An 18,153-nucleotide genomic window follows, 5' to 3' on the forward strand; every position below is an offset into this window, starting at 1 on the left:
ACTGTTCGACTCGATTTCCTTTCAACCTGACCATCGTCCCGGGAAATATGGAAGGACAGTACTAAATTGAATGCTAAATTATGACTATGGAAACAGATACATCTGAGCAACTTAAGATAAAATGCGTAAATTCTAAGACTAAATATTAAAGGTAGATAAAAATGAAACGGGTGTGAGGCCAAAAAGAAAATCTTTAAAAATCTCTCGGATGTTACAGCTTGAAAAAATAAGTTATAGCTCTTATTTAATCAATTTAATTATGGTAATATTAAAAGTATTTTTTATATGCTAAAATATTATTAGGTACGCATTGAAATTTGATATTATAGATGAAAATTAAATATTGTAGATATCAATTACGTTGATTCATCTTTGACTGATTTTTCATTTCAAATCATTAATATTCAAACACCAGCATTTTAATCTTGTAATACCTTTAACATAGAATATTTCATTTCGGAATAATTTATTTCAAACAAAAAATTTCTTTTTTACTATAAAACATGGCTCTTTAACAAGATACTGGAATTTTCAACAAAATAATTTAATTTTTAACATAATAATTCAATATTTAACCTACAAAGACCATTTTTGTTGGTATTGACAAAATTACTTGCTAGCATAAGGGAATCTACGAAAATAATTACGGCACTGTATAATTATTTTCTACTGCGCGCTTTTGCTAGCGCACAGAGATCAGTCTAAACTCTGATCTTTCTTGAGTAAAACGTGCCACGTAAATTCCACGTAACAAAATGCACTTATACCTGTAACAGTATATGGAGATCGAGTCTCTCCTTCAAATATATCGCTCATGGACCTAGAAATCGTTAGTAATATGGTATATTTTTAGATTGAAAATTAAACCGCGTCTTCGCTAAGAAGTTTGGCGTCGCGTCGCTTGCATTCGGGAAAACCTGTGCGTGTTTAGTATAAATCGAGTGCGTGAAAGAAGAAGTGGAAAATGGCCGAGACCCACGTCTCGACAGAGCCTTTACAAGGAGACAATTATGACACATGGTTCATACAAATAAAGGCATTCCTCTGTAAAGTGGATTTTATGGGTTACGTAGACGGAACGATACCGAGGCCTCATGCAACAGCATCAACGTTAATTCAGATTGCAGATTGGGACAAAAAGTATTAAAAAGCGATGTCGGAGATAATTCTGAATATGTATCCTTTCCAACTGAAACATATAAAAGGCGTTACTACATTGAACACTTTATGGCAAAAACTAAAGATTGAGTTCCAGCAAGAAGGACCTGACACACAAACAACCTTGATGAGAAGATTATTAGAAAAGCTGGCCGAAGGAGAAAATATCAAAAGTTCTTGGCAGTATTACTACTGGCCAACTTACCAGAATCATACTCCAATTTTCGCATTGCTATGGAAATCAGAGATGAACTACCTACTTTGGATACTTTAAGAATAAAAATTCTAGAAGAAGGTGAAGTGAGAATAGCAAATTGTGATATGAATCAAGATGTGACGTTCGCTAAGTCTTTGAAATATTATAGTGCTCATCGAATGACTGATGCAAACGTTCGTAACGATCATAACAATCACAATTTCAAAGTTTGGTCAAAGGGTCGTGGCGGTCATTCTTCGCGTGGTAGGAGCAAGCATTTCAGTGAAAAGAAAGAGAGTGTTGACAAATATGAAATAAAATGCCTTCAGTGTTGTCAATTCGGTCACATTGCGAGAGGATGTCGTGTTCGAAAAGACGAAGAGACCAATAGAGTCGAAACGAATACTTTTCCGAAAAATGATGCCGAAGAATGGCACTGTAAAATGGGGCATTTAAATAATCGCGACTTAAATTATATAATTAACAATAGGGTATTTCACGTTTTCAATGTAAAATCAATTGATAACTTTAATGATTGCGAGAAGTGTATTGATGAAAAACAAATTCGCGCTCCGTTTCCAATATCGAAAGGAAATCGATCTAGTGATTTGCTCGAGACTGTTCAGTCATGTGTGTGGTCCATTCAGACATCCTACGTGCAGTGGAGCAAAATATGATGTGACATTCATCGATGATTTATCAAGATGGAGTGAAGTTTATTTTATTTAAAATAAATCTGACGATTTTGAAAAGTTCAAAACATTCGTGGAAATTACTGAGACTTTTACCGGTAAACGTGTTAAAACACTCCAGACGGATAATGGGGCAGAGTATCGTAACACTTCATTTTAAGTGGAGGTGTTCCCAGTGGGCACAAAGTTTGGCGACGTCTTTACGACATCGTTACGACATCTTTACGATAACTTTACGGCATCATATGTCCATGTCGTTAAGGTGTCTTTACGATCGTAAAGACAGCCAAACGACATTGAAATAGGATGTCGTAAAGTTGTCGTAAAGATGTCGTAACGATATCGTAAAGACGTCGCCAAATTTTGTGCCCACTGGGTTGGTATTGACAAAATTACTTGTTAGAATAAGGTTTAGGGGAATCTACGAAAATAATCACGGCACTGTATAATTATTTTCTACTTCGCGCTTTTTCTAGCACATAGAGATCAGTCTTAGCTCTGATCTTTCTTGAGTAAAACGTGCCATGTAAATTCTACGTACCAAAATCCACTTATACCTGTAACAATATATAGAGATCAAGTCTCTCCTTAAAATATATCGCAAGTCCATTATTTCTCTGACCTTTCTAAGAATTTCCTAACGAGAAAATGGCATAGTTTCTATTTGAATAAAAAGGTGGAATTCGTACAAAAAAAAAAGAATTTTAAAACCAAAAGGACGAATTTCGAACAAATTAATATTTACAAATTTTCTTTACAAAATTAAATTAGCAAACAAAAAATATGATTTTTCAGCAAAAAAATTAATCTTCCACAAAACTGATGCAATTTCACCCAACAAAAATGAAATTTCAAACCAAAAATTTATTTTTTAATATCAAAAAAAGCAAATTTTCAACTGCAAAATATCAAATCAAAGAGATAAGTTTTCAACATAAAATATAAATCTTTAACAGAAAAGTGATTCCTTAACAAAGTGATTGGACCTAATCTTTAAAAGAACTTAGTTTAATATTAAAGCAAAGAAAAATGATTTTTAACTAGAAAGTTGCATTTTGATTTAAACAAAAATTAAATTTCTTCTAAAACAGATGAAGTTTTAAATAAAAATATAAATTTTCAAACAAAAAGTTGAATTTTCTATTAAAAAGGATTTCAAACGAGTTTTCACGATCAAAATATGAATTTTTAAACAAGAAATAATTTCCTACGAACAAATTTAATTTACATTACAAACAGTCTAATTTTTAACCAAAAAGTTTTAACAAAATTGTAGAATTTTCTACCAAATAGTTCCATATTTATCAAAAAAAGATCAAATTTCTCTTCAAGCAGCAGAATCTGTAATTACATGAAAAAGTTGAGTTTTCATCGAAAAAAGATTCAAGTTGACTGCAAATTGAAAAAAGTAAATAAATAATAAGTTTCTACGAAAAAAATTGAATTTATTTTCCAACCAGAAAAAAAATAGTTACATTCTTATACATAAAATATTTCAGATTTTTTTCAACACCCAAATATTATACTTAAACAGTAGAATTTTCAAACAAAAATTATGGCTTGTTAGCAAACTTGTTGAATTTTCAATGAAAAGTTACATTTTCATCCAAGAAAGATGTAATTTCTGCTAAAGCATGTGAATCTTCAAATCAAAAAGATAAATTAAACAAAAAAACCTTTTAAAAATAGTTACATTTTTATCCCAAGAAGATTCCAGTTCACTTTCTAACAACAAAATAAGAATTTTAAACAATTTGTAACCCAATTGGATGTCTATTAAAGAAAATGATTAGATTTTAAACCAAATAATAAAATTTCTAACTAAAAGGATAATCTTTAGAAGAAAGTTGTTGCGAATTTTAAAAATTCAAATCTGAATCGTAATTTAATATTTTTCAATTTGGAACGCTTTTAATTACAAATAATACAGTTTTAATTTCTTTGAATTTTAAATAATTGAATTTTTTAAATTTTATTTTAAAAATATTTTTCTGTTGTAACGTTTTAAACTTGTCCTACTTTCGAAATTTTCTTATAATCTTAAATAATTGAAATTAGCGATTCCTATTTTTAAAATAAAATTGTTTTATTTAATAAGCTGTAAATTATAAATGATATAATTTGAAATCTTTTCTGATAAAATTTATCTCCTTTGGTAGAAATGTTATCTTTTTTTATTACCAGTCGAACTGTTTGGGTGAAAATTCGTTTTTTTTTGTTTAATGAATTCACTTGTTTTTAAATTATAATTAAACAATTTTTTATTTGAAATATAAACTATTATATTTTTTGATAAGAATTCATCTTTTTGGGTAGAAAATTAGAGTATAAGGTTAACCAAAAAATGTGAATTCTAATAAAAAAATGTAATAGTTCGTATTTCAACCAAAAAAGATTTTGAGTGCAAACTGAAAGCAGTTGAATAAAGTTAAACAAAATTTCTTTTAATAAAACTGCTGAAGCGTCGAATAATTTTCAACAAGACAGGTGTATTTTTGCTTAAGAAAGATGAAATTTATAATTTAAAAAATAAATTTTCGAACCAAAAAGACGAATTTTTAACAAAATAGTTGAAATGTTAATAAAAAAAAATTGTTACAGTCACAAAAGAAAGAAAAATTCAACCATACTATTGAATTTTTAAGTCAAAAGACAATTTTTCTAACAAAAATTGATTTTTGTACGAAACAGGACGACTTTTTAACAAAACTGTTTAATTAAACAAAGAAAATCATTATTTTTTTAAAGAAAATAATTAAATTTTCAAAAAAATAATTAAATTTGTAACCAAACCATAATTGCAATTGTTTAAACACCTTTTTCCAATATATGTATTAATTTTAATTAAGATGTACTCTTGCATTTTCAAAATCTATTTAAAAATGTGTAATATTTAATACATATTCGCAATAATAAGGTCACGTGCTTTTTTTTAGTTACGTGTTTTTTTGTTTAATTTTCAGTTAAAGTGAGGTAATAATTAATTTAAGGCAACGTTTTAGAATTAATCAAAAAAGGTAGTTATAAATGATACTAATTTGCTGACAGAATAACATTTGTTTAACTTGCATTAATTATTATTTCAATAAGTAAAAAGTTGACGAAATACCCAAATTTTGGAAAAACCTTAACTATATGGCATCATTCTAAGAGAAGATAGTTTTAAATAATAACAATTTGTTTCAACAATTATTTTTGTAAAATTAGAATTATTATTACCTTGCTTTAAGTGTAATAAGAATTCAATAAAAAAATTATGTTCATTGACTTTAATTATTATTAACCTTGTTCTGACTGAAAAGTTAAACAGTTGAAAAATACTGCAAAAACCGTGACTTTCTAATTCTATTTTAGGGTGAAATTGCTGTAAACAATTTATTGAAATATTAATTGACATAGGTAATCCAAACAGTTTTACTCAATTTCTTGGAACATTTTTTTTTTAATTCAACAATTCCATTTTTTTTAACTCATATCTCGATGAAACATTAATCTACTTTGTAGAAAAATTAACTATATTCTTGAAAATTCCTTTTCCTTTTTTGGAAATTAATTTTTTTGAATGAAATTTTAGCTATTCACTTTTCAGTTGAAAATTTATCTTTTTACAATAAAATGGAACTATTTGGTTGAAATTTCATGTTTTTGAATAAAAACTCGTCTTTTTTTTAGTAAGAAATTAATTGACATTGATGAAAAATGTTACCATGTTGTTTCAAATTTCTTTTTTTATTATTCAGAATTAATTTCTTGACTGAAAATTTACTTATTCCATTTTTTATTGTAAATTTATCATCTTAGGTTAAATATTCAACTCTTTGGTTAGAAATTCATGCATTATTTTGTGAAAAATTGTTCTTTTTTGTAGATCATTCATTTTTTCAGTTGAAAATTCTTTTTTGTTGTAAAATAATTTTGTTTTCTGAAAATTCAAGTACTTGGTTTAAAGTTTAATTACATTGTTAAAACTTAATCTTTTGGTAGGACATGCACCATTTAAATTGAAAATTGATCTCTTTGTTTAAAAATGTTAAAACTTGGTTGAAAGTTTAATTACATTGTTAAAACTCAATTTTTTTGTAGAACATGCATCATTTGAATTGAAAATTGATCTCTTTGTTTAAAATTGTAACTATTTTTCAATGCACTTTTTTTGCGAAAAACTCCTTTTCTGATTGAAAATGTGAATGTTCCATTTTATGTTAAAAATTTACATCTTTCTTTGAAATATCAACCACTTGGTTAAAAATTTATGCCTTTCTTTAAAAATTAAACTATTTTGTTGAAAAATCGGTCTCTTTTTATGAAAAATTAGTTTCTCTACTAAAAATTTAGCTATTCCATTTTTGGTAGAAAATTTATCTTTTTTAGTTGAAGATCTTCAATTTTTTACAGAAAATTTAACTGGTGTAATTCAAAATTCATCATTTTGCTTGAAAATGTATTCCCTTGTTTTAAAATCTTTTTGCTTGAAAATTAACTTTCTTAGTTGGAAATTGAACTGTATTGGTACAAAATGCAATATTTTGTTAAAAATGAACTGTTTTTAGATAAAAAATAATTTCAGGGACTCACAATTTAAACATGCAATTTTCAATTGTAAATTTATGTTTCTTAGTTGAAAATTTATTCTTTGTTGAAAATGATTTTTTTCTCGTTGAAATTTTTTCAAACTGTCAATTTAACTATTATTTTCTTTTCTGAAAAAATAAACGAGTTAAAGAAAATATCTTTTTTTTGTTGAAAAATACAGTAAATCGGTCAAAATTAATTTACATTATTGAAAATCAAACAGTTTTTTTTAGATTTCGTATTTCTGGATGAAATTCAACTATTTTGTTCAAAAATTATTGTTGCTTCTTTCAAATTGTTTTTTAATAAAAATTTAACTTTTCTAGTTGAAAATTTTGGTTGCAAATTTATTCCCCTATTTGAAAATTTAACCATTGTATTAAAAATTCTATTTTTTTTTGTACAAGCTAATTTTTTAACTAAAAAATTCCCTATTCCTTTTTTAGTGTAAAATGGATCTTTGTAGCAAAAAAAATTAACTGCATCTTTAAAAATTATTTTTTTGTACGGTAGAAAGTTTATCTTTTTGACTTGAAAATTAACATTTTTTATTGGAAATTGAACTATTTAGATAAAAAAAACACTTTTTTGCTTTAGATGAAAATTAATTTTGTAAACTGAAAATTTAAACCTTCCGTTTTTCACTGTAAATTTATGTTGTTTAGTTAAAAAAAATTTTTTTTCGATGCCTAGTGGAAAATTCTTCATTTTGATTAAAAAAGTATTCCCTTGTTTGAAAGTTTACCTATTTTATTGAAAATTATTTTATTTTATTTACCAAGATAGTTCGAAATTGAACTATTTTGGTAAGAAATTAAACTATTTCCTTGAAAATTTGTTGTTTTTTTCGATGAAAATTAATTTTACTCACTAAAAATTGTAACATATTTTTTTATTGTAATTTTTATATTTTTTAGTTGAAAATTAATTTTTTTTATCAAGAATTATTGATCTGTTCTGTTTTTTTACTGTAATTTTCTTTTAATTCAAATTTCATGTGCCTTGTTAAAAATTTGTCTTCTGTATCAGAAAATTAATTTTCTTAGTTGAAAATTAAACTATTAACTTAGAAAGTTGAATTAGGTTGTTGAAATTCCATTTCTTGATTGCAGCTGCACCATTTTAGTTGAAAATTCATATATTTGGTTAAAAATTGAACTACCTGGTCTAAAATTTATATTTTTTTAGTGAAAAAATTAAACAACTTAAATAAAATATCATTTATTTATTTGTTTAAAAATACACTATATGGCTCAAAATTAAACAACTTTGATAAAATTCTTCTTTTTGGTTAAAGTCTAACTATTTTGTTGTAATTTTTTTTTTGCTGAAATCAAATTCTTTAACTAATAAAGAGAAACTATTTTTGTGTGTTTCTGTAAAACTGATCTTTTTAGTTAAAAATTCAATTGCCTCGGTCTAAATTTATGTATTTTGTTAAAAATTTCACTTTTTGGGAAGAATATTAATCTTTTTGGTTGACTACGTCACTATTTTGTTTAAAAGTTCACCGTTTTTGTTTAAAATTCAACAATTTTGTCAAAAGCAATGCTTTTTGTTAGTAAATTTGCGTGACTCTATTGTTTAGGCGGATTAATTCGCAATATTCTATGTATAAAAAAATCCCGTATCACGATGTTTGTCACCACTAACCTTTGAAACTACTTAACCGATCTTGATGAAATTGTGTATACTGTGTGTAATTTGGTCTAACTTGACAGATAGGATACTTTTTATCTCATTTAATTACCTAAATATTTTTTTATTGCAAATTAAATGCTTTTATTTGTGTACTCCATAATTTTCTAACAGATGTCAGTGTAAGTTAGTTTGTTGACCGACACTTCAACATTTTACGTTATCTAGGTTGGGTAAGCAGCCAATAGATGGCGCCAAGTTTAGTATAATATGAATTCAACGTAGTATAACTGAGCCACAGCAACGCGTGGCTGGGGCTGCTCAGAGTAATTCTGTATATAGATGTAATCAGAGCCGTAGCTACCGCCGTATCAGCTATATCAACCATATGGGGCCCCCGCGGATCGGGGACCCCCAAATAAGAATTCCTGAATTAAGTTTTTGTTTATTTTCCTAAAAAGCCCCCCCAGCCCCAAGAAATTTTGATACGGGGCCCCCTCAGGGCTAGCTAGTGTAATATCTCCTTAATTTGTTTATGATACATTATTGCAAATAATTATTTCTGCGGAAGAGGACATTCCTCTGATTTTTTGCAATTATAAATCTGTGTTTCCTTTTTACAGAAATAGAGGGAAATAGAGGCGAACCATATAGAGTTGTCATCTATGGTGAACACAAAATTAATTTGTGGGTCGATGCTAGTAAAACTAAAGTGGTTTATGCTGACTTTGTTGGCAATCAAGAAATGTTGAGTGTACCTGCTCTAGGGGTCAATTGCTTAATCCGTACTATGAAGACAAAAAGAGAAAAACTAAAATACGTGGCAGCTTTAAAAGACGATTTTTCACTCTTGGCAGTCTCAGCACCGCTTCCACCAGGTAAATAACCAATTAATTAAAAATCAGACAGAAAGGTCCAGCTTAGGGTTTTGGAATGATTTAATTTTAAGCCCAAACGATGTATTTTCTACCAAGAAATATACAGATTTAATTTTTTTCAATTTTCAACTACAAGAGGTTTTTTTACAAACCAAAACTAGAATAGTTCAAATTGCAGTTAGAAGAGTAAATTTTAAAACATCAAAAAGCGAGTTTTCAGCAAAATTAATGAATTTTGAACTAAAAATTTACATTTTTAAACGAAAATGGAATGGTTACATTTTAAGTTTAAACAATTAATTCTGAACTAAAGAAATAATAATTTTCAGTCAAAGCAATTACTTTTTAATCACAGTGATGTATTTTCAACCAAACATGGGAATTTTTAAGCAATTAGTAGAATTTTTGGCCCGAAAGGCGAATCGCCTATAAAAAACAAATTTTTAATAAAATAGTTTTTTTAGTCATAAAAAAAAAGATTTGATAACCAAAAATAGAAGAATTAAATTTTTAGTTAAAACAATCATCGTTCAAAACAAAAAATGAATTCTCAACAAAATAATTCAATTTTCAACCCAAAAGATGAATTCTCTACCAAGAAATATATATTTTCATTAAAATATATAAATTTTAAAATAAAAAAGGTAAGTTTTCAAACTAAAACTATAATAGTTTAATTTGCAGTTAGAAAAGTAAATTTTAAACAAAAAAAGAGTATTCAGCAAAACTAATTTATTTTCAACTAAGAAAAAACGAATTTTCAGCCATAGAAATTAATTTTTAATCCCAGTGATGAATTTTTTACAAAATACTGGAATTTTCAACCCAAAAGATCAATTTTTTCTAAAAAAACGAATTTTTAACTGAAGACTTTTTTTCAATCAAAGAAATTAATTTCTAACAAAAATATAATAGTTAAATTTTTTACAAAACAGAAATCAAGAAGATTAAATTTCTACCACAAAAGATAAATTTTGGACAAAAACTGGAACAGTTACTTTCTCAGTAAAAAAAATTAATTCTAAATAAGAAAAAACTAATTTTCTACCAAAAAGATCAATTTTCAACCAATGAGATGAATTTGTACCAAAAAACGAATTTTGAATTAAATATTTAATTTTTTATAGGAATTATTTACAAAAAGGAGGAATTAGTCAATAATAAGCTGAAATGTTCTCCCGCAAATTCGAATTTTCAATAAAATACATGAATTTTAAACTAAATATTGGAATTTTCTAGAAAACTGTATTATCATTAGAGAATACCAGAATTTCTTAACTTCTTTACAGACTAAATGGACCCATTAGGCACAACCCGGTGGGCACAAAATTTGGCGACGTCTTTACGACATAGTTACGACAACTTTACGACATCCTATGTCCATGTCGTTTCGCTGTCTTTACGATGTCGTAAAGACATCGTCAGATTATGCGACTTATTTACGATATCGTAAAGACACCTTAACGACATTGACATAGGACGTCGTAAAGTTATTGTAAAGATGTCGTAACGATGTCGTATAGACGTCGCCAAACTTTGTGCCCACTGTGAACATTTTAGAACGTAATTGGAACGTCCTAAAACGTTTCTTGGACGTACAAGTCAAAAGACGTTATTTGAACGTTTTCAAAACTGTCCTTAGTCACACCAAATAATGTTCTATAGAAGTTTTATCTTCGAAACACGTCTTTAAAATCTTTTTATACTTAATTTTTCTGAAAAATTCTCTCTTTTCGCTTCTCTTGGAATCAAACCACAGAACTTCCAGTTGTCAGTCGGTTGTCGATTGCCTATCTTTTTCAGAAAGCAAATAAAAATTAAATTAAATTCACAGCTCCATCTAGTCTGTAAAGAAGTTAAAATATTCTGCTATTCTCCGATGATAACACAGATTCCTGGAAAAATTTGACTTGTAACACCTGGCATAATAATTCATGTATTTCTGAAAAAGGATTTTTCTCTCGATCTCTCTAGTAGCTTAATGGGAAAGCACCTTACCCGCAATCAGACGTTCTGTGGTTTGATTCCTAGCGGAGCGAAAGATCTTTTTTTTTTAAATGTAATTAAATGTAAATTCTTTCTTTTCTTTTCAAGGGTCTACCAGTACTATAGAACCTAGCGATACAGAATGGAAAATCATTTTTGGGGGCAGATACCTTAGGGTATTCTTAGATAATACAGGATTACCGCTTGCAATGTCCACCCTGAAAGAAAATTTACCTGCCCCGGGAATTGTACCCCAACATGCTGAAGTGGCTGGCATAAAATTTACGTATTACAGTTCACCCAATGGTAAAATTCGGGCAGCCTATCTTATTCCGAGAGAAAGTACTTCCTAATTCCACGATGATTAATTATTCTATAAACAAGTGGCAGTACTTAAATTACGTAACAGCTCAAGGAGGAAGGGGAGGGGGGGGATTGTTAAGATTTTTAACGGTAAGGGGAGGGAATTTTTAACTGATATAGGTAATTTTTTCAAATTCGCAAAAACTTTCTCCTGAAGATTATCTTTTTAGTTATAAATTTTATTATTTGGTTACCAAGTTAACAATTTTCTTTAAAAGACATCCTTTGAGGTTAAAAATTCAACGGATTTGTTAAATTTCGTCTTTTTTGTTAAAAATTCAGCTCTTTTTGTAGAACAATAACTTTGGTTTGAAATACATATTTTGTTGCTTATAGGTCAACTGAAATATTTTTTGGATGAAAACCATTGTTTTCTGAAAATTTGTCTTTTTGATTTAAAGTTGCATTTTTTTAGTATAAATATTGCACAAGTAAAATGCAACTTTTGGTAAAATGCAACTGTTTTGTTGAAAATTCAAATAGTTTCTTACAAAATTACTTTTTGTTTAAAATTTTGAATGAAAATTTGTCTTTTTAATTTAAAAATTCATCTCTTTTAGTAGGATTTTCATTTTTCTGGAACAAAAATGCAAGTTTTGGTTGAAAATTTTTAAAGTCATACTTTTTGTTTAAAAAAACAATTGTTTAACAGAAAATTATCTTACTGTTCACAATTCTTATTTTGGTATTGGAAAGTGAAATATAATTTTATTTGGATAAAAATGTTACTATTTTCTTGAAGTTTCTTTCTTAGATTCATCTGTTTTAGACGAATATTCATTTTTCTTGAATAAAAATGCAACTGTTCGGTTGGAAATTCAACACTTACTTAAAAGTTAGTCTTTTTGATTTTAAAATTCACCTGCTTTAGCAGAAATTACATATTTCTTGTGTAAAAATACAACTATTTGGTTGAAAATTCATACTTTTTGATGAACAAATCTGCTGTTTTGTTGAAAATTTTACCATTTCGTATAAAATTGACTTTTTGTTTAAGTTTTCAACATTTTGATGTTAAAAAGAGAAAGAAAATTTTTTCTGGGTGAAAGTTGAACTTTAAAAATAATTATTTTTTATAATTTACAAATCGTCAGGTTTAAGAGAAATTTGATCTTTCTTAGATAAAAATCAACTATTTGGTTAAACATTGAACTATTTTGATAAAAAAATCATCCTTTTTGGTAAAAAAAATATTTTTTTTTTAAAAAGTCAACTTTTATAGTAGAAAAGAAATTTTTTGGTTTAAAATAAAATAATAAATTTTATTTAAGTATCAGAAATACTTTTTTATTCCGTTTATAAAAAATTCTCAGTAAATACGTTAAAAGATTAAAATTCTGGTATTTGAAAATGAAGTTCTCGGACACCCTGCCTAATTCCACTATAGCAATAACTCACAAAAAAATTCTCGGCACTGGAAATTACGTACAATAAGAGGGGGTGGGCGTAGAAATATTTAGCTCCGCTTATTCATCTAATCCGTTACGTCATTTAAGTACGCCAACAAATAAAACCCAGATTACAATTCTAGCGCACCATGCGCGCATGGCGCAGGCACGCCGTGCATATTCTCACGCACAACGTGCGTTCAGATCAGCAATTAAAATGTTTATTTATGAAAAATTAAAGTATGAAAAAGACTTATTTTGAAAGTTTTATTTTAGAAATTAAAAATGATGACATATTTAATAGGTTTTTCTTTTTTAGGTTAGGTTTTGCTTTTATCAATACTAAAATTATATGTATGAAATTTTTAATTACAAAATATCTATTTCAAAATATCAATTTCTGCGACAAATGGTTCCCCTTTCGCAATTCGTTCAGTTACCCTATTAAATATGTTATAATTTTCCATTTCTGAAATTAAACTTTCGAATTAAATCTTTTTGGTACTTCATTTTATTGTAAATAAACAATTTTAAGATCTTCGCACGCGTAGATGATACTAACCTATTTAATATTGTTGTGTCGAACCAAAGATTTTATAAACGTAGATGCGGTGCGGGCTTAATTTCCCGCCATAAATATAGACGGCGCGTCCGCCGAAAAAAGTCACTTCCCCTCTACCCAACGCTCCCCGTAGAAAGCACCCATCGATATAGTTTGCCAAGAGCCACTTGGAGCGCTGTAAGCAACTCTCGGCACACCTTCGAAACGCACTGATGGTAAACTTAGCTTGGACAAGAACCATTTGGATTAAAAGTGGGCATGTGACACAGCTAAATACCTATATTACCGACCTCACTTTTTCGGTTCACTGAATGTCTTTTTGAACCTAAGAACTTTTTTTGTAAATAAGATATCGAGCTGAAACTTTGGAAGATTTATTAGAGTAAAATAAAGTACGTTTAGGTACTGCATTTTGGTAGGAACTTCACTGAAAATTATTTTATCTTTTTTCTGAACCTCAACATTTTTTGAACGTTCGAACTTTTTTTATACATAAAATATCGGTCTCAAACTTTGAGAAATGCAAGAGCCGAAAGAAAACTACGTTTAAGTACAAACCTTAATAATAAAAGATGTAAAAAAATATATTTCAACAATCAATTCCAACGGAATCAGCCGGTAACGCTGTACACGAAAATACAAAACCTGGCGGCCACTAGACGAGGCTCTACAGAGTTCGTATTTTCGTGTACAACGTTACCGGCTGATGCCGTTGGAATTGATTGTTGAAATATATTTTTTTACATCTATTATTATTAAGCTTTGTACTTAAACTTAGTTTTCTTTCGGCTCTTGCATTTCTCAAAGTTCGAGACCGATATTTTATGTATAAAAAAAGTTCGACCGTTCAAAAAAGTTCTTAGGTTCAAAAAAACATTCAGTGAACGGAAGAAGTGAGGTCGGTAATATAGGTATTTAGCTGTGTCACATGCCCTTAAAACATTTTTACATTTATAACTTTGCAGAACTTGGTTGTTTTAATAAATACCACAAATATTAGTCAATGAGTAATTTATATCACGGTTTTTATATATTTTCCACTAATTCTAAAATTATTAATTATAATTTTCATTCTATATATTTTCTATATATAGTTCTTTAATATTATTTAGTTTTTATTTTTATTTTTGTGGTCTGCAATTTCTACGGACTTTTTTAGACTATTCGTCTAATTAAGTTCTCGTATGTATTTTCCAATGTCTTAATTATATATATTCTAACGTTTTTATAAAAATATAATTATAATTCCAAGAAATAGGAAAATTGTTCTTTCGGTTTTTAGATGTTAAGACGACAGTTCCAAGCCAGATTACGTTTCGCATTGGCAAACAAAATTAGACGAACAGAATTTCACTGGCACATTCGTAAAAAATATCATATTCATAAAATATTATTTTAAAATAAACTTTAAATCATTATAATTGATACAGCTGACTCGAAATATATATATTTACAATTTAAATTATTATTTAAGTTTTTCAGGAGTTTTAAATGCCTCAAAATCTTCAAGATTTTTTTACAATTTTATAAATCTTTTTAAATTTTTGAAATATTTTCGAAACTGTAAACTTCCCGAAATAACAAATCCTGAAACCTGAAAATCCTGAATTAAAAAATTCTAGAATAATGAAATTCTGGGCAGTTTACAATATTATCGAATTTGAAAATTCCCGAATAATAAAATTCCAGTCCGAATGCTGTCTAATGATAAAATATACAAACTAGAAAATTCCCAAATTGCAGAAATTGAGAAAATAGTTATGTGGTCAATATTATTTATTTATTAAAAATACAATAATCGAATATTTTTATTATAGAAATTTGGTTTAATGTTTAATTTTTTTTAAATTATTATTTTAATTTAAAATAACAATAATTGTATAAAAATGTGATACAAACATAAATTTAAAACACGTGAGCTTCAAGTGAAACAAATTTTGCAGGATTCAATGAAGGCTGATTTAACGCGACTTTTATTTTTATTTTTTTTAATAATAATTCTATTTTTTCGAGCGTTTTCTGTAATGTAAAAAAATAAAATGGACATCTTCAAACAACTTTTTTTAACCAACAATACATTTGTTCAATTATTGTTATTTTTAATGCAAACAATAATTTTTAGAAACTTTAAACATTAAAAAAGTTTTTTCCTCGGTAAAAATATTTTATTATTCTACTAACAAAAATTTTTTTAATTAACTATTTTTTAATTGTTCAAATTAGAGAGTTGTCTAGCCCGGATATTGTATAATTCGTAAATTTTCTGTCGGCAATTCTTAAATTCGGTAAGATTGTAAATTGTCGAGAATTTTCCAATTCGGGACTTTTATATTTCGACAATGCATTGTCGAAATATAAAACTCCTGAATTGGGAAATTAAAAATAAAATTCCCACATCATTGTAAAAATTCCGAAATTATAACATTGCAATTTTATAATTTCGGAATTTTTACAGTGATGTGGGAATTTTATTTTTCGGAAAAAGCGACTGAAAAATCCCGAAAAATAAAATTCCTGACACTGTAAAATTCGTACATTGAAAAATAACCAATAATAAAATTTCCGAAATTATAAAAGTCCCGAAATATAAAATTCCTGAAAATTCCTGAATTTAAACAATTTAAAAAATTGTTCATTAAATATTATTTATTTATTGAAAATACAATAATCGAATACATATTTCTGGATGAAAAAATTTGTTTGAAAATGTTCATAGTATTTGAAAAAAAAAACATAAAATAGTTCTGAAAAATCGGATTTTTTATTAATCAAAAAAAATAATAAAAATAAATTTTGATAGAAATCGTTTTTGAATTGAATCCTGCAAACTTTGTTTCAAAAATGTTATTATGTAGGTACGAAGAAAATTTAGGCAGAACATTTTTTTCTTTCAAAGCACACCTCCTCTTAAAATTATGTAATTTTTCAAAATAAAAAGTAAACATTTGAAAACATTTCAAAATCATCAAAAATATCTATTCTCTTTTAAATTATTTCAAATATTTTAAAATTATTTTAAACATTTTTCGGAACTTTGAAATGTCTTTTAGACTGATTCCCATTTTTCCTAAAATTTTTGTAAAATCCTGCACACAAAATTGTTTTAAGAGCTTCCAGATTCTTTCTAATATTGTAAATCTTTTGAAATATTTTTAAACATTCTCTTTGAGTTATGTACTTTTTCAAAATAAAACATCATTTTAAATCTACCCAGAAATTTTTATTGTTTTCCTAATGTTTCAAAATTCTTGAGGAGCTCCAAATTTTGTTCTTTTCTTTGTAACATTCAAAAACCTCCAGTTTATTTGATTTTTTTTCTAAATTAATGCTTATTTAACTGCTCTTTAAGAATCAAAATGAAATACTTTTACCTTCGAAATACAAATTAAAAAATTAAACAATTATAATCGTAACATTCCAAGTTTAAATTTGTTACTCTGAAATTGTGACAATTCATTTTCAAATTGTTTACTATTGAAAATTGTTTTTTTTTTTAATTTCCAAACCAAATAGATTAAAAATGGAATATTTTATACTGAAATAATACTTCAAAAAGATTTTGAAATTGCGTTCATTTAAGAAGCCATTAATTCGAACTTTACACTTGTGTCACTACTAAGGCTTTTCAATTAAATTAGTTCAAATTTTAACGTTAAATATGTAAATTATATCATTTTGAACAGATCTAGAATCACCTTGTAAAATCAATCACTGTTTAGTTTTTAATACTCAAACTGCAGTTCAATTTTCAAATTTACTTTCATTTTCTGATTTGTCCCGGTCGCGAGTCTAGCTTTATATTTAAAATAACTTTCATTTTTTTGAAATTGTAATTTTTCAGTTGTAACTTACGGCCATTTTTGATAAAAATCCAAAAAGTTGAAGCTTTTTCAAAATTTTTGAGACCACTTTTTTCAAAATTTAACAATTTTATCGACAGCTATTTATGGTACAAAAAAATATGAACAATTTATCTTGACAACTTTTTTTGATAAAATCAAACTTACCAAAGTTAAAGGATTTTCAAAATCCAAAAAACCAAATGAAAATGGACATTTGGAGCAAAAATAGCTTGATATGGAAAAAAGTCAAGAGGCGAAAAACGCTACTTTTTCAAGGCCCCATGATTATTTTATCACATTCTCATCCATAATGAGAAGAGTTTTATGCGAAAAATGATTTTCGCGAATTTCATTAAATTTCGACGTTTTGAGGCTCCTTGAATCAGATTTTTTTATTTTAAGAATTGTATGTAAAAATTGAACTATTTTTATTTTTATAACAAATATTTTTCTTCAATTAAATATTTGCAATAAAAGTGTTTCGAAGAGATTTTTTAAAAATCTTTCGGGGAATAAAATTAGTATTTATAGGTCGACAAAGGTTTGTTTTCTTTACCAAATTTGGTTTTCGTCTACATTTTTCCATTTGTTTTTACTATAGTACAATTTACGTTTGCATCTCGGGCGAAGAAATCCATTCTATTGTTTGACAAATATTCTTTGTAAATCAATATTTTTCACAGAAAATTACCCTGAGTGACAGATCGAAATTGGTAACAATAAGAGTTAATTTATTCAGGAACAAGCCTTTTGAACAAAAATGACCTTGAGTGAACCTTTAATATATATTTGTTAATTTTTACAAAAATCAGGCGTTCTTTTCTTACAAAAAAAAGTAATTTGTGGGGGGGGGGGCAAATAATCAAAAAATAAATAAA

General features: G+C 27.2%; 1 protein-coding gene across 1 annotated transcript in view; it reads left to right on the forward strand.

Moving 5' to 3' along the window:
* The first annotated feature begins 2,174 nt into the window (after positions 1-2,174).
* LOC117173791 (cartilage oligomeric matrix protein) overlaps positions 2,175-18,153 on the forward strand; it is a 54,931-nt gene continuing 38,952 nt past the window's right edge. Inside the window, exons 1-3 of the mRNA XM_033362434.1 lie at positions 2,175-2,184; positions 8,880-9,134; positions 11,229-11,426. Coding sequence (XP_033218325.1) covers positions 2,175-2,184; positions 8,880-9,134; positions 11,229-11,426 — 463 coding nt within the window. The remainder of the gene's footprint in view (positions 2,185-8,879; positions 9,135-11,228; positions 11,427-18,153) is intronic.

Source organism: Belonocnema kinseyi, chromosome 5 (genome assembly GCF_010883055.1).
Source record: "Belonocnema kinseyi isolate 2016_QV_RU_SX_M_011 chromosome 5, B_treatae_v1, whole genome shotgun sequence".
NCBI classification, from domain to species: Eukaryota; Metazoa; Arthropoda; class Insecta; order Hymenoptera; family Cynipidae; genus Belonocnema; species Belonocnema kinseyi.